Source organism: Pipistrellus kuhlii, unplaced genomic scaffold (assembly GCF_014108245.1).
Source record: "Pipistrellus kuhlii isolate mPipKuh1 unplaced genomic scaffold, mPipKuh1.p scaffold_m20_p_1, whole genome shotgun sequence".
Lineage (NCBI taxonomy): Eukaryota > Metazoa > Chordata > Mammalia > Chiroptera > Vespertilionidae > Pipistrellus > Pipistrellus kuhlii.
Genome location: NW_023425404.1, coordinates 31594627 through 31619650, shown reverse-complemented (window position 1 = coordinate 31619650; position 25024 = coordinate 31594627). Strand labels below are relative to the sequence as shown.

Below are 25024 nucleotides of genomic sequence, written 5' to 3'. Positions count from 1 at the left end.
ATCACCCCAATAGAACCCTCATTCCTATTTGCAATCAGTCTCTGTTCCCAGCCCTATCCCCAGGGATTACTAATCTGTTCTCTGACTTTATAGATTTGCCTTTTCCAAGACATTCTTATAAATGGAATCAAACAATATAAAATCTTTTCTATCTCACTTCTTTCATGTAGCATAATGACTGAGTTTCATCTATGTCATAGCATGTACAGTTTCCCCAAAAATAAGACAGTGTCTTATATTAATTTTTTCTCCCAAAGTTGCGCTAGGTCTTATTTTCAGGGGATGTCTTATCTTTCCATGTGCTAGGTCTTATTTTCGGAGGATGTATTATTTTCGGGGAAACACGGTATTAGTGCATTCCTTTTTAAAAAAAAAATCTTTTTTGAGGTGTAATTGACATACAACATTATTTTAGTTTCAGGTGTATAACATAATGATTCAATATATGTGTATATATTGTAAAATGATTACCACAATGAGTCTAGTTAACATCCTTTACCATACATAGTTTTAGAATTTTTTTCTTGTGATAAGAACTTTTAAGATATATTCCCTTAGCAAGTTTCAAACACATAATTCAGTATTATTAACTATTAGAGACCCAATGCATGAAATTCATGTAAGGGCTCCACCAGGCAGAGGCATAGCCTCAGGTCCCCTGGCCCTGCCTAACCCTATCCCTTTTCTGGTTTTCCTATCAGCATAATGCTGGCTTCGTAAAATGGAAGTGTTTGGAAGTACTTCCTCTTCTGTTTTTTGGAAGAGTTTGAGAGGGATTGGTATTCTTTGAATGTTGGGTAGAATTCACTAGTTGAAACCATCAGACATGGACTTTTGTTTGTATGGAGTTTTAAAATTACTGATACAGTCTCCTTACTAGAAATTGATCTGTTCAGATTTTCTATTTCTTCACAATTTATTCTTGGAAGGTTATATGTTTCTATGAATTTATCTATTTCTCCTAGGTTGTCTGTTTGGTTGACATATAATTGTTTGTTGTAGTCTCTTATGATCATTTGTATTTCTGTGGTATCAGTTGTAATATCTCTTTCACTTCTGATTTTATTTGAGTTCTTTCTCTTTTCTGTTGGTAAGTCTAACTAAAGGTTTTTCAATTTTGTTTATCTTTTCAAAGAACCTGCTCTTGGTTTCATTGACCTTTTCTGATGTCTTTTTAGTCTCTATTTCGTTTATTTCTGCTCTGATCTTTGTTACTTCCTTCCTTCTACTAATTTTTGGCATCGTTTTTCTTTTTCTAGTATCTTAATGTATAATGTTGTTTGAGTACTGTTTTTTGTTCATTTTTTGCTCCATGAACTTTATGCTATGAACTTTCCTCTGAAAATTGCTTTTGCTGCATAAACTTACTTTTCTAGTAGGTTTAGATATGTTATATTTCCATTTTTATTTGTCTCAAAATATTTTTATTTCACTTTTGATTTCTTTATGGACTCATTGATTGTTAACTGCATGTTGCTTAGTCTCCATGTATTTTTGAATTTTCCAGTTTTCTTATAATCAATGTATTGTTTCATACCATTGGGGGAAAAATGCTTGTTATGACCTGTCTTCTTAAATTTGTAAAGACTTGGTTTTTGTCTAACATACGATCTATCCTGGAGAATGTTCTATGTACGCTTGAAAAAGATGTGTGTTCTATTGCTTTTGGATGGAATATTCTGTGTATATCTAAGTCCATCTGGTCATTTAAAGCCAGTGTTTCTTATTTTCTGTGTGGATGATCTCTTTATTGATGTAAGTGGGTATTAAAGTTCCCTACTATTATTGTATTGCTGTCTATTTCTTCCTTTAGGTCTGTTAATATTTGCTTTATATATTTAGATGCTTCTATGTTGGTTGCGTATATTTTTATAAATATTATATCTTCTTGTTGGATTAACCCCTTTGTAAATATGCAGTGGCCTTTTTTGTCTTTTCATTCCTCTTTATTGTTGAATAGTAGTCTGTTATATGGATATATTACATTTTGTCCATTCATTTACTAGTAGAAGGACATTTGGATTATACCAGTTTGGGGCTATTATGAATAATGCTGCTATTCATATACAAGTCTTTATTTTTTTCTACATTTTCTTTTTCTTGAATAGATACCTGGAGTTATTAGCATCTTCCTTTAAATTTTTTAAAATTCCTCTCCCAAGGATATGTTTGTGTGTTTTTATTGAGTCTAGAAAGAGAAGGGGGTGGGGAGGAGAGAGAGAGAGAGAGAGAAGCAATGATGTGAAAGAGAAACATCTATCAGTTGTACCCTGACCAGGGATTGGACTTGCAGTCTCCTGGTGTGTGATACGATGATGCTCCAACCAACCGAGCCTCCTGGCCAGAGCTCTTTCTTCAACTATTTGTAATCACAGTGAATCAAGCCATCTAGTGCACATCAGTTTTAAGAAGAAATAACCATTTACCATGTTGCATAGTACAAGATCACTGTAAGTAACTGATATTTCATACTTTGTTAAAGATAGAATAGGAAAGTAATGACAAAGGTTGATTTTTATTTAGTTACAAGCTCCTGTAGGAAACCTATTATCTTCTGTATACACAAGACCCTTTAGTAAGTTCTTTTATTCTTTTCACTTCCTGATATTTTTCTAATAATCTTCTAAGCATTTCAAATTACTCAAGAGAACTGCATCATAACTACCTATTATCTATGTGGGATGTCCCTACTGCAATTCAAATATTCATTACATCATCATTAAAAAAAACTCAGCTTACTGTGAAATCTTACTGAAGGAATGGGAAAATATTGTTAACTCTTCTTTGAACAGCACTTAATGTACCAGAAGAAACCTGCCTTCAGGTAGAGCTCATATAGTGAAAGTTAATTGTATTTAGTATTTGTGTGTGCTTCATTATATTAGACTAGAAGCCCAGTGCACAAATTTGTGCACAGGTGGGTCCCTCAGGGCGGCCTGCAGAGATCGGGCCCCAGCTCACACCCCAGTTTTGCAGCCCCAGCTTGTGCCATAGCCCTGCAGCCCTGCAGCCCCGCCTGGCACCCTGCCTTGGCCTACCACCATCCCCCCACCTGCTCCTCCATCCTGCCTACAGGGCGATTGATCAGGTCTGAGCTTCCCACCCCCCTCCCCAAACTGGCTCCCTCAGCACCTGGGAGCTGGGCACTGGGCGCTGGCCCTGCCCCCCACAGCTGCCTCTGGTCGTCTGCAGGGTGATTGAGCCCCCACTCACACCCGCCTTGGCCTGGCACCTCCTGCTCATCTGCTCAACCATCCTGCCCACCGCCCATGCAGCTTTGCCCCGTGGTGGTCAGCACATGTCATAGCAAGCAGTCAAACTTCAGGTCTCCCATACCAATGACCGCCTGAGGGGACAATTTGCATATTAGGCTTTTATTATATAGGATGATCCATATCGTGATTTCTATGATAAGAGTCATTGTCATCACCAGTTCCACAGAGCAGTAGCTTACAGTTTATACAGTACATTTAAATTTACAAATTTTCCCACCATTCATTTTATTCATTCAATAATTCATTGAGTTCTAGCTTTACAGGCACTGCTAAGCAATGTCTCACTTAATTCTCATAACAACCTTGCCATTGTAGAAAGATTAGGTATCACTCTTTATCTTGTATATTACACACACACACACACACACACACACACACACAACAAACACATTTCCCATGTCATTTCTGCTTTCTCTGAGAGAATCTGACCAACAAGAATCTATTCTGATTCCTATAAAAGTCTCTGTGCATAAAATGACTGAATATTTTTCTAAAATGAAAGAAAATAAAAAATACTAAAAATGGGTCACTTTGCATTGTATCTTCATCTTACTTTCTTAACATGATAGTGACCTCTTGGCCAAGATAGATTAAAACCAAACCTCAAATTAGAGAGCATCAAAACATGATATTTCATATGTAATACAAAGGGGATTAGAGCTGATTTGTTTTTCACTATAAGCTCATGTTTTATATTAGAGACGCAGCTTGCTTCTTTTAGTTGTGTGAAAAGAACCTGTAATTCCAAGATTCTATACACCTCATTTGTATTTTCTTTGAGAAAATGTCCTAGTTAAAATCAATGCCCTAGTATTCATTTAAGCTCCCTTGCCTTCAATAAAACTAATTGATAAACCCTAATAATTAATGGCCTGATTAAAGCAAAATGACTTACATCTGCCCTGATGGTTGCCATTTATAATCAGTCACTTTAATGACTCATCTTTTCTGCGCTTTGCTTACAGAAGAAAGGCTATGATGTTTTAAGTGAGCTGAATAGAATGTTTGTTTTCTATAACTTGAGATTGCTTTAAAATAAGCATAAATATAACTACCTCCTTAAAAGTAATCTTTTTCCCTTATATGTTGTGCTGTTGTCTATGGCTTTGAGTGACATTGAAAACAAACCCACCCACCCCACCCCCCAAAAAAAAAGAAAGAAAGAAAAAAAAAGAAATTCAATTATTTTTATATTCTTGAGAGTTATAATAGTTATCCATTTTAAACAAAAACTTGGAAGTAGCAAGTTCAGTGGCTATGTACTAGGATTATTTATACTTCAAATACCTCAAAAAATACAGGTGGAATATTTTATTTAAGTTAAGTCAAACTTCAGACAGGAACTGTCCTCATTCCAACATTGAAAGAGATTTCATTTTCTTAATATTCTGCCACAGGAATTCAGGTTTAGCCAAACTAAGTAAAATCTTAATATTATTTATATCCTACTTATTTTTAAAACGGATTTGAGGCAGCTTGCAATATAAAGTCAAAACAATTAACAAAAGACACACACACAAAAAGAATTTTAAGGTAAAGGAATATCTTCACTTCTGCCTAAAAAGGAACACTGTTATGGGAGTTGCCCCCCACCAAAAATAAATAAAAAACTGGACCAAATTCATGAAAATCTGTTTTCAGACATTAGATAACCAGTAGTAGTACAGAGCTATGACCCTTGAGAGGAGGGAAACTGATGAGGTGAGCCTTATAATAACCCACGCTTTCTGCCTGAAGACTATTTCTGGACTGCAGCTTAGAGAGAGAACTCATTCAGACCCCAATGTCTGAGGTACAGAGGCAGTGGTTAGAGGTCAAGAAGGCCAAAATGGCTAGAATTTATGGCAGAGTCCTAGAAAGGCGGGATCTATGAAGAAAGGGAGCTCAAGAAAATATATAACCATCTTGAGTTTTTGGGTGGATATCAACCTATGGATTCATATGATGAAATCTTATAAATCTAGACAATGAACTTACTATATGGGAAAGAAATTTGGGGGGAGCAATAAGCCAAACAGGTAGGGGATTTTTAAAATTCCAACCAGCCAGAGTGAAGATACCTTGTTGGAGCATTCAAGAGAGACTTTAGAAGGAGCATGCTTTAATGGTAGGACTAAACTAGCCCTAGGATAGGGGGTTATTATGGACTCTCTATATAAAAACTCTAAAGCCTGAAAATGATCTGGGTATCTGCAAATAAGTTAACTAACTGCCAGTATTAAGTCCAACACTCTTTAAGGATGATAACAATATTCATCACTCAACAACATAAGATTTATAATATCTGGTATCCAAATAAAAATTAGTAGGTGAACAGAGAATTATTCTTCTGATAATGGATGAAATATTAAAACCAGAAAAAAATCAGTAAATAGACGCCTCCTCTCTGCTGAGATAATGGACTTAGCAGACAAAGACTTAAAAACAATTACGATAAATATAAGTATACTGAAGGATTTTAAGGAAAACATGAGCATTACAGGGAGAGAAATGGGAGACAAAAAGAACCTAGTAGAACATCTAAAGATGAAATGTAATATATCTAAAATAAAAATTTTACTTAATGGAATTAACCATAGATAAGATACTACATTAGTAACCTTGATGTTAGAGATATAGAAAAAAAGAAAGACTAAAAAAATGAGCACAGCCTCAGGGACTTTTGAAATTGTATCAAGAAACATAGGATATATGTGTAACTAGAATCTCAGAAGGAAAGGAGTGAGAAAAGGGAACAAAAAAATTATTTGTAAAAATAATGGTTCTAATTAAATGAAACCTATAAACCCATAGATCTAAAAAGCTCAACAAACCCTAACCAGGATAAAAACAAAACCATACCAAAGCATATTAGAATAAAAAATTTGAAAATAAGTGATTTTTTAAATCTTTAAAATATTCAGAGAAACAAAATACATTAAGAAAACAAAAATAAAAATTATAGCAGCCCAGCCAGTGTTGCTCAGTGGTTGAGTATCAACCTATGAACCAGGAGGTCACAGTTTGATTCTAGGTCAGGGGACATGCCAAGGTTGTGGGCTAGATCCCTGGTGGAGCCTATGCAGGAGCCAGCCAATCAATGATTCTCTGCCATCATTGATGTTTTTATTTCTATCTCCCTCTCCGTTCCTCTCTGAAATCAATTAAAAAAAATTTTTTTTTAAATAGTAATAGAGCAGACTGTGTCAAAAGCTATGCATGCCAAAAGTTAATGGAAAGACATCTTTCAAATGCTGGGAGGGAAAAACCTATCAACCCAGAATTCTGTTTAGACCAGTGGTCAGCAAACCGTGGCTCTCGAGCTACATGTGGCTCTTTGGCCCCATGAGTTTGGCTCTTCCACAAAATACCATGTTCTGGGCAAGTCTATTTTGAAGAAGTGGCATTAGAAGAAGTTTAAGTTTAAAAAATTTGGCTCTCAAAAGAAATTTCAATCGTTGTACTGTTGATATTTGCCTCTGTTGACTAATGAGTTTGCCGACCACTGGTTTAGACAGAATATAAAAGTTGGTTTGAGGATAAAAGGGTGACTACTACTTTCATACATAAAGTACTCTTGATAACTAGGCTAAGAGGTGAATGTACACAAGTTAAACACGTAAGTTAAACAAGTTGTAGATGTTGGAGAGCTGAAAAATCCAGTAAAATTCTTATTTACACCTTGCCTTTTACAATATAATCTAGCAACTTTGTGGTTTTATTTTTTCTCTCTCTATTAATCCACTTAAGTCAAATGTGTGTCTGATTAAAGCTAAAACTGTTAATTTTACCATACCATACTTCATGATTTCCAGGCAGCTCCTTCCAGCAGCTTAAAATATCTGTTCATTAACTGTCTCCATCTGATATGGTGGCTTAAGAGTTGTTTAAGGGTGTTGATATATAAAAGAGCAGATTGTCAAAAAGAAAAATATTCAGAGATTAGGGTCTATTAGTATTGTATAATGAAAATTAGGTTGGAAAAAAAGACCAGGCTATGTAGAGTCTAACATTTCTTTTAGTTCAGCAAACGTTGCATGTCTACTGTGACTATCTATGACTTATATGTGTTGTGCTAAATACTGGGGTACATTTGAAAGCACAATCCTGTTCTTAAGGAGTTCACATTTTGATGGGGTAAGATCAGGGAGTATTTCATTTCCTTCTCAAGAAGAGAAATGAGGTAGTGAAAGTGCTTTATTTAATACTATAATAGAAGCCCAGTACATGAAATTCATGTACAGATAGGGTTCCTAGGCCAGGCCAGCAATCAAGGCCAATTGGGGCCTTCCTTCCCCCAGCCACTGGCTGCTGGCCAGGGCCTTCCTTTGTTCCATGCTGCCCCTGGTGGTCAGTGCTCATCATAGCGAGTGGTCAAACTCCCAGTCAGTTGAACTCCAGAGGGGACAATTTGCATATTAGCCTTTTATTACGTAGAATGTTGTTGGTATAAAATTTATATTGAAATTGGGGAAACTAAAGGCAGAAAGAGAGTTGATAAAACTGTCTTCAGACTCACCCTCCCTGCAAAGGAAGTATCCAATGTGTGTTATTTGAAGGGCGTGGTCCAGAAACATGTTCTATAGCTGCCCTCTGATCACTGAAACAGAATCATCAACATGAAGTCATACTATGTGTTCATGGCTTCCATTCCTTTATTTTCTCCTCTATTCAACAGATATTTATTAAGCATTTACTGTATGCCTAGCACCCTTCTAGGGACTGGGAATATAGTAGTTAGTAACAGAGATAAAGTCCCTGCCTTCATGGAGTTTAGCATCAGTCAGGCTACACTAAATAGCTAATACATGAGAAAGTGCCTAGCATGTTGCCTGTCACGTAGTAGGTAGGGCTCAACAATTGTTAATTTCAGAGTTTGAACTTCAAGTTTGAATTAAATATCTACTATTGGCAGGATACTTTGTTGGGGTACCCTTTTGCAGGGTAAAGGGGAGATGAACTCATTTACAGATTTTTAAAAATTGTTACATTAAAAATAATGAGTCCCATGTTCAATTATTAAAAATTATGAGTCCCATGTTCAATTTTGGGGTGATTACGATTATATGCTATATTAAATATAACAAATTGTCTATTCCCGACCACTTTTGCCATCAAAGATGAATGTTGAAGCAAGTGCTGTTGTATACCGTCACAAGCAGTGTGTTCTTGTCCTGCTTGGGTGATTTTTGTGGGCTCCCTGAATTCCTGAAAAGCCTCATTGTTGTCACTGACAATGTTTCACAGAAACCCTTTATGTGATTATTTAGCCATTGACTGCCTTGGCAAAAGCTATGTCAGTTCTTTTGTTAACTATAACAGCAGTCAAAAATGATGTAAGGGAAGAGAAGGCCAACTGAAACAAAGGCTGATAAGTGCATGCAGGCACACACTCACATCTTTTAGATCAATTTCTGAGTGTCATCTGAAGTAGCATTTATCATACCAAACCAGGAAAAGGCAATGTGGCATTTATTTTTTCATTGTTTTGTTTACCCATGACCTGTTACCCGCAACATACGAACGCTCTCTTTCCTGTTGGCTTTCCTTTGGCCTTGCTGTTTATTAAATGGGAGCAAAACAAGCCCTTTTGTACAAATTCTTTGCAAGATTACATTTATTTTTCTACCTACTTTTCCTAAAAAGCAGAGGATGGGGATAGGATGATAGGTGTATTTACTGTTGTTGAAAGCCAACATTTTTTTTTTTTATTTTTTTTTTTTTTTACTTTCTACTTGGAATAAACCCTTGTTTTTATAGAAACCAGAAATAGCTGGAAATGGAGGTATTAGGACCTTACGTTTATTTGCCTCCAAATAAAATGCTTTGCATTAAATCTGTGATTAGAAGTCCAAGTTGAGCAGATGATGTCCTTTCTGCAATATAGTAGGGTATGCGTGTGCACTTCTTTTTAGAGCAAGCACTGTAGATATGAATTAGTTACGTGGACTTTTCTCCTCCCTTTCTAGATGTGAAGCCCTCCAATATGCTAGTAAACACCAGAGGACAGGTCAAGCTCTGTGACTTTGGAGTTAGCACCCAGGTAGGTCTGTTTTCCCTCCCCATCTGCTCTCCTCTCTGCAGCATCCCCTTTTTATTTCCAATCTCCTCTCTGGATTGAAAAGTCACCCAGCCGCCAGACAAACAGAGCTCCGCATCTTCTCCTCGGCTGGGAGTGCGGTATTCATTTTTAATCTCCGGGCGAGTTTCCTTCATCAGAATATGATTGTTCATTGTTTAATGACAGTAAAAACTGCTGATATTGTAATTACTACTTACGAATAGCAAACTTCATTGATATGCAGTGTTGATAGGAAGCGTTTTGGCCAGACAAAAGGGAGGGCAGAGTGGGAGCTGTGCCTGGGGAGCCCAACTGGCCCACAATAAAAATTAATATTGGAAGCAACAATGGTGGAGGGCCATTACAATGTGCAGCACAAATTTTAATTAATTTCCATTTTGGGCCTCCCCTGAGAACCCCGGTGATAGTGACCCATGAGCGTGCTGTGATGTTGATTTGAATTGCAGCCACCTTTACTCCCAGCCAAACACGAAGACCAAAGCGAAGGTCATCGTTGTATTATGAGTTGTCAAAGTCTGTTATCCCTCCAGCGTATTTAGTGTTCGTTTCATTCTAGTAATGCATGAGGCTTCGTTCACATCTTGAGCCATTTGAGTGTGTTCAAATTCTACTTCAAATTGACTTTTTATATCAGACGGTTTTGGGGTACTAAAGCGATAAGCATCCTGCTTAAGTGAATTGTTTAAGGTTATCTGCTATAAACTGTAATGCTGTGCTTGTTTAAATGGAAATCACATTCAAAAGGAAAGAGAGATTTAACCATTTTTAATGCCTTTGTAGATTTGTTCCCTTTTACGTAATTTTTAGTTGATTTATAGAAATGATGATTGTAGGTTAAATGAGGAATAATTGCCCATTTTATTTCCACATTATCTTTATATTGTTCTAACAGACTGTTTTGTCTCATAGCTGGTGAATTCTATAGCCAAGACGTATGTTGGAACAAATGCTTATATGGCAGTAAGTAAACTTATGCAAAAATAACATTTAAAACCAACATCTTTATCTTTATGTACTTGGTAATGTATAATTCTTGAGTTAATTCCACAGCTTTAGCCTAACATATCATAAGTTACAAAGTTAATTCAGTCATGATTTGGTTTTTAAACATTTCTAAAAGACATTAGGATTTATACAGGAGCTACCAACTTAACTGATTTTGTTAACTTAACTGGTTGGCTCAAATGTGGAATAGCTGAGTTTTGAAGTTTAATCCAACAGAAAAATTGCACCTTATTGCATATTGGGTACTTTGCCACATTGCTTATTTAATTAACCTTCAAGAATACTGAATTGCCAGTCAATAAGATTGGTGTTTGTTTGGTTTTTTCCCAGGAATACAAACATGCTTTGTCACTAGAGCAAAATTAAATTATTGATGTGACCAACTCTTACTTATGGATCTCTGAATGTAAGGGTTTAGCAGGCAATTCTCTTTAGAACTTGTACATTTATATTTGTTTATTTGTTGGGCTCATGCCTATTATAAGATAATTTAGTTCCACTGAAATAAATTTTAAAAGAATAAAACAACCCATAGAACTGTTTCAAAGACTGATGTGGACTTGGCTTTGACCTTTTTTTTTCTCCTACCTTTCAAGAAGAATAGTCAATAAAAATGCTTTGTGTATTGGTTTCCACCATCACTTCAAGATTTGGGGGATGGAAGGAGACAAGCAGGAAGTTTATCTAGTATGATTTTTGGAACAAAGTTTTGTTTTAACATCTTAATTATGTGTGTGTGTTTTTTTTATTGAGGGTTTTATGTTTATTCAGATAGTCCATTTCATTTCCATTTATATATCATAAAGTTCAATTATGTTAACATGGATAGAACCCTAGATTTTATTCTCAGTTATCTTTGTTCATATATTATCTTGACTAAAAGATCTTAATATGGATGGAACCCTAGACCTTATTCTAAGAACAGTACTGAGCACTTTTTAAATTGAGATACCAGAGCAGTTAATTTTGGTTTTGTATTGTTTTTATGTTTTTAAAGAAAATTCATTATTTTTCATTTTTCTAGGTAATGTAAAATATATATATATACCTCTGAAGTCATCATACCTGTTTTTATAATACTTAAAAACCCACCTGGCTCTACCAAGGTAGCTGAGATTGGTGAACCTTTATAATTAACAAAATCTTGCCAAATGCCACAATTTCAGTCTTGAAAGAATATGAAACATTGTGATTATATAAAAACAAACACTAAAAATGAAACAACTTCTCAACTACCCATCATGTTCTTAGTAATTTTAAATTGCTCTACTAATTAAATTGCATATATGTTTAAATGTACAAATCCAGATCACAATTGTCTTTCCCAGGTGTACATTAAAGAAATTACTTTTTTCCTTTTTGTTTATGGATGAATGTGATGCGTCCATCTGTTAATTGAAGTGTGAGGATTAAAATTATGAAACGTTAACTCAGATTGCCAAAGCTAAAATTGCTTTGCTTCTTGGGTGAGTGAATTCTAGTCATCAACTTTTTAGTTCAAGATGTAAAAAGCTTAAGGTACCTAGGAAGCAAAGAGTGATAGTCTGATAGTGAACTTTGCTCAATTCAGCAGTCTCAGGTCGGCCACATCCTTTCCTAACCAGTGTGAGGTCAGAGGTTGAAAGTGGGAGAAGATAGAAATAACCCTTTATTATTCTGTTCTGGGTATTTTTCCCTGTCTTCTCTCTGCTGACAGTCTCATGAGGGGGAAGGACTGGGCTTGTTTTTTAAACCACAGTTGGTTCTTGTTTTAGCTGGGTAGTCCATAAAAATGCTTTGTGTATTGGTATCCACACAATATGCCAAAATATTGCAACTTTGAGTTCTATATGAGGATCTCTTCAAAGTGTCAATGAATTGCATACAGTTCTCAGGCCAAATTCAGCTTACTGCCTATTTCTGTAAAGAAGGTTTTAAAATTACAGGGTACTATACAAATGCACACACGCAAATGAATATATGTGAAACCAGTGAAATCTGATTTCCTGGTCATGATATTGTATTATAGTACTACCTTTGAGGGGAACTGGGTGAAAGGTGCACAAAACCTCACTATATGATATATGATATTATATCATATCATATTTATTATACTTATTATATTGTTATGTTTATTATATTTATTATATTCACTGAGTGGCCAGATTATTATGAACTCTGAACGCATAATAATCTGGCCACTCAGTGTATATCCTATATAATAAAAGGCTACTATGCAAATTGTTCTCTGGACCAGGAATTCGACCAGTAGGCAGGCCAGCCAACCGCCCATGTCCCCTCCCCCTTGCCAGGCTGGCCAGACCCCATCCATGCACAAATTCATGCACTGGGCCTCTAATATATACATCTAATACACACACACACACAAAAAAAAAAAAAACTGAGTGGCCAGATTATTATGCATTCAGAGATCATAATAACCTGGCCACTAAGTGTATATTTGACTTCTTGTGAACCAATAAGTATTTCAAAAGTTTTATTGAAACGTGATCATGCCCACTTGTTTGCATATTGTCTGTGGCAGCTGTGGCACTACAGTGGCAGAGTGGAATAGTTGTGGCAGTTGCTGTAGAGACCATATGGCCCACAGAGTGACAAATATTTAGTATCTGGCCCTTTACAGAAAAAAATTTGCCAACCTCTGATCTATGCCAGTGAAAGCTGTTTCTGAAACTGAGTAACTTCAATTAATCAACCAGTATTTATTAAACATATTCTGCTGTTAAGTACAGTGGAACTACTCTGTAATCCATATAAGACATGGGCTAAATAGGAACATGGTATTATACATGACCACATTATGTGTGACATAAGAAAGAATTAAGTTGTACCAAACATACATTCAGAGAATAAGAAGGTGTACAATGTGATGGTTCAAGCAGTATGGGAAAAGGGCACTTACAAGAAAGAGATCACTGGAAAGATGAGCAAGGACTCAGAAATAGAAGGTTATGTGACATGGGTGGGGTGAAGAGGTAGAGTAGAAGACACTAATAGATTGTGGCAATATATAATTAGAGGTCATCTGATATAATGCCCTTATTTTATATCCATTGCCTTCACTTTCTATTCACACATACTTCTATACAGTGATAATAATAACAATAATAACAGCTAACAATTAACACTATGTGCCAGTTACTCATAAACTCTTACAAATATTAACTCTTTAAATCTTCACAACAACTCTAGAAGGTAGGTAATATTCTCATTTTATAGACAAGGAAACCAAGGAATAGAGAAATTAAGTGATTTACCCAACTTCATACAACTACCCGTGTTTCCCCAAAAATAAGACATCCTCCGAAAATAAGACCTAGCGCATGGAAAGATAAGACATCCCCTGAAAATAAGACCTAGCGCAACTTTGGGAGAAAAAATAAATATAAGACATTGTCGTATTTTGGGGGAAACAGGGTATTAAATGGCAGAGTCAGGATTCAAGCCTAAGTATCAGACTCCAGAGACTAAACTCTTTACTGCTCTGCCTCTCACTATATTCCTAAATTATTTCTGTGTTGCTCCCAATCTAGATTATGAATTTCACATGGGGCAAGACTTATTCTGCTCATTCTCTATATCTGGTTCCTCATATACATAGTGCTAAATGAATGAATTCATAAAAACTGTATTTCAAATATGACTTGTTCACTAATTATAAGCAGACCATTTTTTTCATATTAAGTATCTTATTTTCATAATAGGGTTTAGAAGATACCTAACTTACTTAGAGACATTTAGCTAAGATGCTTAAATATTGAAAAGAAAATAAATCAGATAAATAGTTCTGCATGTGTCAATAATCTTACTTCATTCTCCTATAACCTGAAGTGTAAGGTACAAGAAAATGATAATGAGGAAAAAGACAGGGAGGCTCTTCTAAGATCCTAAGGTATTTAAACACACACACACACACACACACACACACACACACACACACAATGGAGGCTCCTCAAAAAGTTAAATATGGAACTGCCATTTGACCCAGTAATCCCTCTTCTAGGAATATATCCTAAGAAACTTGAAATACAGATCAGAAAGAATGTATGCACCCCTATATTCATAGCAGCACAATTTACGATAGGTAAGATCTGGAAACAACCCAAGTGCCCATCAGCAGATGAGTGGGTCAAAATCTGTGGTACATTTATTGCATGGAATACTATGCAGTAGTAAAAAAGAAGAATCTCTTAACCTTTGAGACAGCATGGAGGGACCTGGAGAGTATCATGCTAAGCGAAATAAGTCAGTCAGAGAAAGATAAGTATCACATGATCTCTCATATGTGGAATCTTAAGTAACAAAATAAACTGATGGAAGGAGTGGATCCAGAGACATGGAAGCATGGAACAGAGTGCAGAATCTTGGTGGAAAAGTGAGGGAGATAGGGAAGTAATCAACCAAGGACCTTGTACAGACAATGGGGCAGTGAGGTCTTGGGGGCAGGGAGTGGAGGGTAGGGGCTGGCTGGACGGGGGTCCGTGGGGGGAAAGAGGGAACATATGTAATACTTTCAATAATAAATAATTATTTTTTAAAAATAAATAAAACACAAAATTACTAGTATGGGCACAGTGGATTATGTAGGAGACTTGGAAAGTCATCTGATGAGACTGAGAACTGGAAAGTGAAGTGATGTGTTATTTTAGAGGCAGATGATTAGGTTCTACAGAAATTTTAATCCAAAATAAGAAAGATTTTCAACTACATTTTGAAAGGATTTCATTCAAAATTATTACAAAAGGGATCCAGAAGGCTTTGATGGCTTGTATTAAATCATTACTTATAAATTCTAATTACTAAAAATGTTACTCTGTTTTAAAGATAGAAGTTCCTAAAACTTTATTTAACCCACTGTTCAATCACTATGATTTGCTTAGTGTAATTTTTAAAATCATATATAGCATTTGAAATTGTTTTTATAAATAACTAAAGTTATTTTCGGGAGGGGGGGGGGGTAATCTTACCCAAATACTTCTTCCTTGGAATCAGAAAGTCAACCTAAATTACTTTTTTAACCTCCTGAACATTTTTTTCTATCCATGCTATTCCTATTCTTAGAAATTATTTTTACCCAAATAAAACCTATGCATTATCCAACTCCATTGGCCATGCTTAGGCAGTGATGGTGATGTCAACGGTGATTATTTGGAGACTAACATTTACTGGGCATTCCCATAGGGCATGAATTGAATCAAGCCCATAACATGTCTCATTTAATCTTCACACAATCCTATGGAGTAGACATGTTACTATGACTGTCATTTTGCAGATGAGGAAACCAAAGGTGAAGTCACTTTAACCAGCCCAGCGTCTGAGTAGGCAAATAGTGAGGATTTAATGAGGATACCAGGTTCTAGTTTCTGGTCTGAGCAGGTTTGATTATTTGGTCTAACTCTTCTGCTGAAAATGCTAATCAAAGTGAAATTTTAAAATCATCTTAAATATACTGAAGAGCTAAAATGATGATGGGGAACTCCAAGGACAATTTTCAGATGAAATCCCGAAAGAGTTGGAAAAGCAGATTGTTGGAGCACCAGTGCTGTTCCTGAGGCATTTTCCTGTATCACAGCTGTGGCCTGGGCCCTGGGTCTCAGAGCAGGTCTCTCCCACATCATGTTGGAAGCTAAAGGACTTGCCCTCAGTGTCAGAGCAAACCAGACTAAAGCTGCCCCTCCTCCCTCAGGCCCAGGAAATGAAAGAGAAGGCCTCTCAGAGCTAAGTAGAAATTGTGGTCATAGACTAATTCGCACAAATTTGCACCCTGGGTATTTGTATGTGTGACCTGATTTGGAAAAGGAGCTTAATGTTTAAAACTTGTTTGAGATGGACACTCCTATCTTAGGCCTCAGAGAACCTCTTCAGTATTTCTTTTCAAGAGCAAACACTAGCAATTAGCCAAGGAAAACCAGGCGCACAAGGGAACAAAGCAACATGAAGAAGAACCAGCAGGAGCAGGTAGCAGAAACAGCCGCACACAGACTTCAGGCCACAAATTAAAAGTCACACAGTAGGCCTGGGAGTAGGGGAGAGTGGGCTGGAGGGAGTCATTGTGTATGGTGGGGGGAAACATTTGTAATACTTTCATTAATAAAGATAATTTTTTTTAAAGTGACATAGTGAATTTGAGAAAGTCCCAAACAAAACTACTAGATTAAAATTTTGAACTCACTATTTAGTAATATATTGGACATAGCAGAAGAGAGAATTAGTGAACTGAAAGATAGAGTTAGAGCAGTCTGACTTTAGAACAATAACGATAATTTTTTTAAAATCACAGAAGTTTAAAAAAATTGTTTTAAAGAAAAAAGTCACAGAAATTTTTTAAAAAGGCAAGAAAGAACCCTTGTTTAACCAGTGTGCATTGCCACCAACACAGGGATCTTGCTGACTTAAAAAAAAACAAACAAACCCATAGTTTCATATATATTTTTATTACAGACTAATATAAAGTATTTGTGCATACTTTCTTAATTTCCTGAGTAGCCTAACAGAACAGAAATTCCTGTATCAAAAGAGATAAAGGGGTGCTTTTTTAAACCCCTAGGTTATTGTGTTGCAAAGACAATTCTGGAATGAGTTAAGTAAATATGGGTCATGGGTAAATGCCAAGTCACAAAAGGTAGCTGGACGACGTGGGATATGCGTGCCGGCTTGGAGCCTCTGCCCTTTAAGATCCTCTAGAAACTCTGCTTTTTATCTCATCACTATTCCTTACTGTTATTAGTAAGAACAGATCAGGGGTTGTGTTTTTTTGCCCCTACACTTAAACTTCAGTACAGAGGCACTTCCAAAGAGAGTTGTGTTTTTCCTGTACTTAGCTTTTCATAGTGGTGACAGCTGTCATGTCAGAAAGTAACCCAGCTTTGTCTTTTTAACTCCGAAGTGTCCATCACATATCTTCTCTCAGTAGTGTGCTACCTGGCGGTTAGGTTTGTTTTCCTTTAAAGGGGAGATGACAGACAGAGCAGGCTACGTTGGCTTCCAGTATGAGAACAGTTTTGAATTTTCCAATCTCAGGCCATCAATTCCTGGCTTCATAATCCAGAATGTGTTGGGGCTTATCTTATACCGTGTCAGTTTCAGGGGCCTCAGCACATTGCCCAGTCCCTACCCACTCTATGAATTCTCTGGGATAGACCCGAAGAGCTGATTATGCTGAGCATTCACTCTTTAAGTGCTGCATCACAACCGTAATCTTGTTTTGTTAGCTTATTATAAGAATAATGTCTTCAATGAGAGGTTGTCAGAATCTTGTCCTTAAGGAGAAGATTCTTATTTGCCACCTGTTATGTGTGACCATTATCACTTTTTCTTTATTTTTTTCTAATCCTTGCCCAGTGATATATTTTTATTGATTTGAGAGAAAGAGAGAGAGAGAAATCAATGTAAGAGACAGACATTGATTGGTTGCCTCCGACAGCACCCGGATCGGGATTGAACCCACAACATGGGTAGAGGAAGTGTGCCCTGACTGAGAATCAAATCCACGACCTTTTGATGTATGGGACAAAGTTCCAACCAACTGAGCCACACCAGCCAGGTCCTATATTTTATTTTTAAATTTTCTAAGCTTTATTCTCAGCTAACAGTTTGCATTTGTTTGGTAGTTCAGTGGGTAAATATATGAATGTATTTAATATTATTGTTGGTTCTGCCAAAACATTTTGTATGTGAGTTCCACTTTTATTTGTTTTGTCTGTGCTCTACATGACAGATTAATTATAGATTACTAGAGGCCTGGTGCATGAAATTCATGCATAGAGTGGTGTGTCCTTCAACCCAGCCTGTACTCTCTCCCATCTGGGACCCTTCGAGGGATGTCCAACTGCCTATTTAGGCCCAATCCTACCGGGCAGTTGGACATCCCTCTCATAATCCAGGTCTGCTGGCTCCCAACTGCTCACCTGCCTGCCTTCCTGATTGCCCCTAACTGCTTCTGCCTGCCACCCTAACCTAATCACCCCCTGCCAGCCTCATGGATGCCTAATTGCTCCCCTATTGGCCTGATTGCCCTTAATGCTCTGCCCTGTAGGCCTAGTCACCCCTAACTGCCCTCCCCTGCAGGTTTGATCGCCCCCAACTGCCCTCCTTTGCAGGTCTGGTCCCTCCCAACTGCCCTCCCCTGCTGGCCTAATGGCCCATAACTGCCCTCCCTTGCAGGTCTGGTTTCTCCCAACTGTCCTCCCCTGCTGGCCATCTTGTGGTGGCCATCTTATGTCCACATGGGGGCAGCCATCTTTGACCACATGGGGGCGGCCATCTTGTGTTGGAGTGACAATCAATTTGCATATTACTATTTTATTAGATAGGATTGTGTAGTATTGTATAGTGATAACTGTCAGCTAGTGGAATGAAGAAAGGAAAGGAAGAAGAGACAGGGAGGAAGGCAACATTTGGTTATTCTTTATCAATTCTGGAGGATTTTAGGACTTTTATATTTTGCTGTGAATTCTTGATGAACATGAATGGCAATAGGTAAGGAAGTGACATTACCCTGTTTCCTCGAAAATAAGACAGTGTCTTATATTAATTTTTGCTCCCAAAGATGCGCTAGATCTTATTTTCAGGGAATGTCTTATTTTTCCATGAGCTGGGTCTTATTTTCAGAGGATGTCTTATTTTCGGGGAAACACGGTAGTAGAACTTTTCAGGGAACATGATAATTAGTTTATGCTTAAGAACAAGTGTGCAGTAAGCATGTATTGCATGCCTTCAGTCAGCACACATTGATTGCACACCCAGGTATATGCCAGGCATTACATTAGGATGAGATGAATAATACACTCTCTGCCTCTTAAGAAAAACAGACTAGCAAATGGATGATTATAACACATTTCAACAAATAAATATTAAGGTTATGAACAACTTCTTAATGATGTACAGAGGTAGGAATTTGTAATTCTCCCTGAAGGGTAGAGGAAGTGTTTGCCAAAAACGATGGCCCTTGAATTGGGCCCATATGAGAAGCATTCAGTAAGCAAAGAAGAGGAAGGTAGGTCATTGCCTCTTGCAGAAACATGAAAATATTTAGTGACTGAGCTGAGTGTATCAAAGAATCACCCAGAGAAATTATTTTTTAAAATGAAGATCCCCAGAGCCACCCCAGAGATTCAGATTCAAGAGGTTCATTTGTAATAAGCACCTCGGGCAGTTCTATGATGGCTAGTCTGAAGACTGCATTTTGAGAAATGGCTGACTAGATCCAGACTAGTGTGTGGCTCTTCTGACTCCTGGTTCTGGGGGCAGTTTGACACACTGAAAAGAACATCGCTGGGTGTGAATCCTGGTTGTGTCCTGAATAATACACTTAATGCTAATCCATAGCTCTAGACTTTGGTAAGTCACTCAGTCTTACTAAGCCTGTTTTTACATCTACAAAATAAAGGCAATACATTTAACTTTGCAAGACTGCTCTGCAGTATAGATTGTGCAAAGTGTCTAGCTCAGTGTCTGGCTCATACTAGGTGGTCACTAAATGATAGCTATTACTATCCTTATGTAGTAGATGCAAACTAAACTACTCTGTGCCCCACTCTCTCAGTTGCTAAAAAGGGATGATAATAGTACCAATCTACAATAATATGGATACTTACATAGCTGAAATAAGACATGCATGAAAAGCACTTAAAACAATGCCTGGCACATAGAAATTGTTTAATAATTGTTGATATTGATGATGATTAGGAAGATGAATATGGTGGTATTACTCCTGTAACTAGCTGGCCAGTTCCATATGAATACATCCTTGTACCTATTGAAATAGCAAGACTTGGATAATGGGCCCATTCATGTGTGAACAAGAAACTTGAGAAATAATAGTGTGGGGGATTAGAACATGAAAGAAAAAGTATTAAGGCGGTGGAATGACCATGTCTATTAGCAGCTGGGATAAATGGTCACATGACACTTGGCCCTTGGGAAGAATTATTCTTGGTAGGAAGGGGTTTTACAAATTAAAGAAATAAATAAAGGAGGGGAAATAAGACAATCCATCTTGTACCTCAGAGCAGGGCTTTATGTAATTTTATGGAAAGTGGTCCCGGGAGGAAGCAGTCAGTGCCTTGAGGTAGCCTGGTAGGTGGGAGTGGGAAGGCAGTTACAAAGTTCTGGGTCCCTGCTAAGACAACTTAGCTGAGAGCATGAGGCCCACAACATCCACACCTTGGTGTATCTCCTGCCAGTGAGTGGTAGATACCCACTTCCTCCGTCTCCATGGACCAGGCTGACCCTGGCTTCACTTACTCTTAAGGACTTGTATGGGCTCTCCTGAAGGATGATGACTATGGTGACTGCCAGAAACTCCGGGGATGGTACAAAGAATGTAATTCCTGGGAGCCAAGAGATGTGGGTTTTGGTCCCAGCCCTGCCCTGCTTCGTTCTGGAACCTTATTAAGCAACCATTCCACCTCTGTGAGACATTCTTTTGTTCCTGTGTCCATTCAAAAGATCTCTATGAAATACCCTACTGTGCATGACAAACCCTGGAGGCACAGAGAGACCAATCAGGCAGCACCCACTTCAGTATGAAACCCTCCTATTGAGGTAGAGACTGTACATGTACTGGCTTTTTAGACCACATATCTTGGAGGACCTCCAGTCCAAATGGACCTTTCCGATAGTTCATTCATTTCAACAGAAACCCTGATACATAGAATAAAATGTTGAACAGGTGAATCTGGACAAAGGAAATTTGGATGATCTTTATCCTTGTCGTAATCTTTCAGCTTTCCTAAAGTTTGAAAGTTTTTCCAAATAAAAAGATTTTAAAAATTAATATGAAATAATTTCTAGTGACCCAGACCTATCTCTCAAAGCAAATAAATGATAGCATATAATGCATAGTTTGTCACTCCACAACTAAGACCACTAGCTGTGGAGAGGGTGGGCCTGGGTTCAAGTCTCAGTTCATTTCCCAGCTTAGGATTTTACCTAAATTATTTCACTCATCTGGATCTGCACTTTCTGTACCTGTAAAATAAAGTTTTCCTCATAGGGACTTTGTGAGGACTGAGTGAGAATGTAATTATTTATCACCTATATAATTTCTAGATATCATCTACATAATACACATATGCATATCAAATTGCTTTGTTGTTCATAAAGTGCTGTGCAAAGGTAGCAGGCTCTCTGCCTCAGCTGAGCTCTTGGTAGTATATGTGATCTCTGGAGTAGGTAACTTACATTAACTCACAAGCTCTCTTCTCTTTTCTTACAGCCTGAAAGAATTTCTGGGGAGCAATATGGAATCCATTCTGATGTCTGGAGCTTAGGAATCTCTTTCATGGAGGTATGATGTTTTTTATAAATAGGTGTTTCTGTGTATATTTGTAGCAATATTTTCTGTCAGGAAGAATGAAAATTTTGGGGGTGGAAATTAAATCTCCAGTGTGTTATGTATACACAGTGTTTAAAGTTATATTTTATATCCTTGCATGGCTTGTGAACCAGCTATTTCTCACAGATAACCTTGTAAAAGTTAACCTAGAGTGCTTCTTAAAAATGCAGCTTCCAGACTCCATCCAAGACCAGTCCATATCGCTACAAATCTGCATCGTAAACATGTTTCCTGGGTGATCCCTATGTACACAAATCCAGAGACCTTGTGTTCTAAAAGGCAATTCAGAAAAATTTCAATTGGAATGCATATATATCACTTCCAAAGGTGATTACTTTAAAGAGTGCAGTCCTACTCATTTGGATGTATAAGTTCTATATGTTTGTTTAGAAAATAAAAGCCACCTTGTTCCAATCTAGTCAGATCACATGTTGGGGCATGGGGTGTGATATCATCTGGGGGAGGATAAGGGGTATGTGTTTAACACAATTTAATGCTTCTACTCTTTATAGATATATTTAGAATGGACTTTATCTTACTGGACTTCGAGAAGCCCCATTAGAACTCTGTGCTAAGATTTCCATATCATGACCCTTGATCTACAAGGAAATGCATATGATTTATATTAGAACATCTGGGTCTGAGTTATAGTATTATAGACTCTGGATACTCATAAGTCCTTCAAAAATTGTTTCTCACTTACTTTGATTCAGATAAAAGAGGACTTTTTAAAAACTATAAAGGACTCCTTAAATAAGATCATGGATAGAGTTGCATTCATGCTTTTGTCACCTTTTTTGGTCAAGTGCTTTTTCTATGATTTTTGTAAAGTATGAATGCAGCTGGATTTGTAAGGAAATATCTTCAGACTCAATTCACCTGCACTGAGGAAAGAAAGCAAAAATAAAGTATTCGGTGTTAATTAAACCATATTCTCTGCTTCTTCATAAAAAGAGCCTCCAAGAGGAAATGCGATATGTGTGCATCAGCTTATTGGTTAGCCATAATGGTGGACAGACACTCAAAACTGAGTTTCCCGGTAGAATCCTGAAGGGATTGTTCAGTTAGCCTGTGTCAGGGGAAAATAGTGCTTTGGTGAGGCTCAGGCCTTGCTGCTGCATAATTTCCCTTTAACTTGTTGCCATTGAATGTACTCAGTAAATGGCCGGATAAAACTGTAGAACATTCGTGAAGTTGTGAGGTGTAGAGATAAGAACCCTGTGTTGGGTATGAAAGACCTAGACTGCAGTTCCAGCTTGGCTACTGGCTTTCAGGGTGGCCCTTTTCAAGCCTCACTTTGGGTTTCAGCTTACTCATCTGTAAAGTAATGACCTCTAAGCCCCTTTCCAGACTAACATTCCATGACTCTAAGCAGTCTGCTATTGTCCTTCTTTAACTTCCTATGACAACTTTAGATTGTGTGACTTAGACAGTGGTATATCCTAGCTTGGCATAATTTGAGGAGGCGTAGCAATACTGTGAGAGAGCATAACTAACAGATTTAAGATTTTGAGCCCGTATATTCACCATCCAGTCCTTCCACATTGATTTTTTCATTCATATATCAAGTTCTTGCTATGCCTGCTGATAAGCAAAGGGGATATAGCAGAGAAAGGAAACTCCAGTCTTCACTCTCATGGAGTTGCATTGGGGGGTGGGGGTGGGAGTATGAGGAGAAATAAAAGAGAATAATAACTAAATATATAATTTGTCAGGTGACGATAAGTCCTGTGTTTTATACCAAATTCATTTGGGGTACAAGATCATGAAAAATATGTAATAGGGAAGGAGAGTAGGAGGTTTTGAGTTCATAAACGAATAATTGTAGGCAATTCAATAATGCAGAGAACTCCAGGGTTCTTTAGGCAGATGAGATGAGAACATGACCTGAAGAGTCTGGGAAGTTAATCCAAAATAAGCACTTGAAGGTCAAGGTTCTTTTTTCACAGCAGTGTGCTCGGAGTAGACATGATAGATCTTGTTTAAAATCACTCTAGATAAAGAGAAGTGTGAATCTCAGTAGCATTTTAAAACTCTGAGTGATTGTGTTCTGAAATCGTTGACCTCTTCTAAGAATTGCTTCTCTCCTGTTTATCCTCACTTTCTATGTTTACACTCTGCAGAATAGAAAAGTTCACTTAATAATTATTATTTTAGCACTGATCATGTGCTAGGCCTGGAGAGTGGGACTTACAAAGCTGACAAAAGCCGGCCTCTGCTGGAAAGACAACCACCTGACACCCAGAACAGTGTAACAAGGTCTTCAGGAAAACGTTTATAAAGACTCTGAGTCACAGAGGGTGGTGGTGAAGTGATTCTCAAAGGAGTTGACAGTAGAGCTGGGTTGGTCTTGGAGGGAGATTGCCTCTGGGAGCAAGAAGGAAAAGGTGGAGGGGCCCTGCCCACCCCCGGCATACTCTAAGGTGGACCTCTGTAAACCCTTTAGGAGAGCTCCCTCGTCAAAATAGGCAGGTCTCAGCTTGGCTATTCCACTGCTTCTGTGTGGATACCTTCCTCCAACTGCTTCCAGTCAGTCAGTTTATTCCTCCAGGATGTGAGGGGTAAAGAAACAAATGGGGTAAAAACTATGGGAAGCTGAGCAAAGGAATTTTCCTGAAATTACACAAGATTCAGATAGATACAAAATGGGAACTAGAATTTTCTACCTCCACCTAGCACCCCCACCAACACCCACAATTCCATAAGCCCATGACCCCTCCCTGAGGTTTGGTGATGCTGGAATCAGAAGGTTGCCTTCCTTGTTTTAAACTCCTAACATAACGAGCTTCACCCCTGCTTACCGCCTTCATACTCATACTTCATACAACTTCCCTTGTTAATGTGCTGCCACGGTCTCCGTGGGGAGTCATAACAAGGCCTCTCGCCACACTCTTTCATAAAAGATGCTACATGCCGCTAAAATGTGCCATATAAAAAGCCCCAGACAGGTACATTTGTGCCGTAAGCAAAGAATCTTTAATATCATGCTATCTTTTATCTAGGAACAGGACTGCCCCGGTCTCCACAGCTCAGCATCCCTCTGTTTCTGGGATAAAGTAGGTCTTTTCCAGAATTGTGTCAGCTGTATGCAATGTTTGGAGTATCAGAAATAATATAAAAATGGAAATTACCCTTAAGAAGGGAAAAATGAGATCATTCAGCTTGACTAGAGCATGGCAGTTTTACTAGATGGGAAGAATTTGGCCCCTTTCTGTATTTTGGCTTATGGTTTCCAACTCAGATCTTTAAATGTGTTGTAGTTCTCCTTGTGTGAATTAGTTATGGAGCCAAATAAAGGTCATTGCCAATCCTAGCCCTTGGACTGAAGGGTTGCAGGTTTGATTC

At 37.7% G+C, this 25024-nt stretch overlaps 1 protein-coding gene across 12 annotated transcripts in view; it reads left to right on the top strand.

The window, feature by feature from the left end:
- MAP2K5 (mitogen-activated protein kinase kinase 5) overlaps positions 1 to 25024 on the top strand; it is a 242176-nt gene that overhangs the window by 114843 nt on the left and 102309 nt on the right. For all 12 annotated transcript variants that reach the window (XR_004987983.2, XM_036437910.2, XM_036437900.2 and 9 more), the window contains exons 14-16: positions 9224 to 9297; positions 10246 to 10296; positions 21560 to 21631. Coding sequence is in view for 11 of the 12 variants with exons in the window: in XM_036437910.2 (XP_036293803.1) it covers positions 9224 to 9297; positions 10246 to 10296; positions 21560 to 21631 (197 nt within the window). In the remaining variant the exon portion in view is untranslated. The remainder of the gene's footprint in view (positions 1 to 9223; positions 9298 to 10245; positions 10297 to 21559; positions 21632 to 25024) is intronic.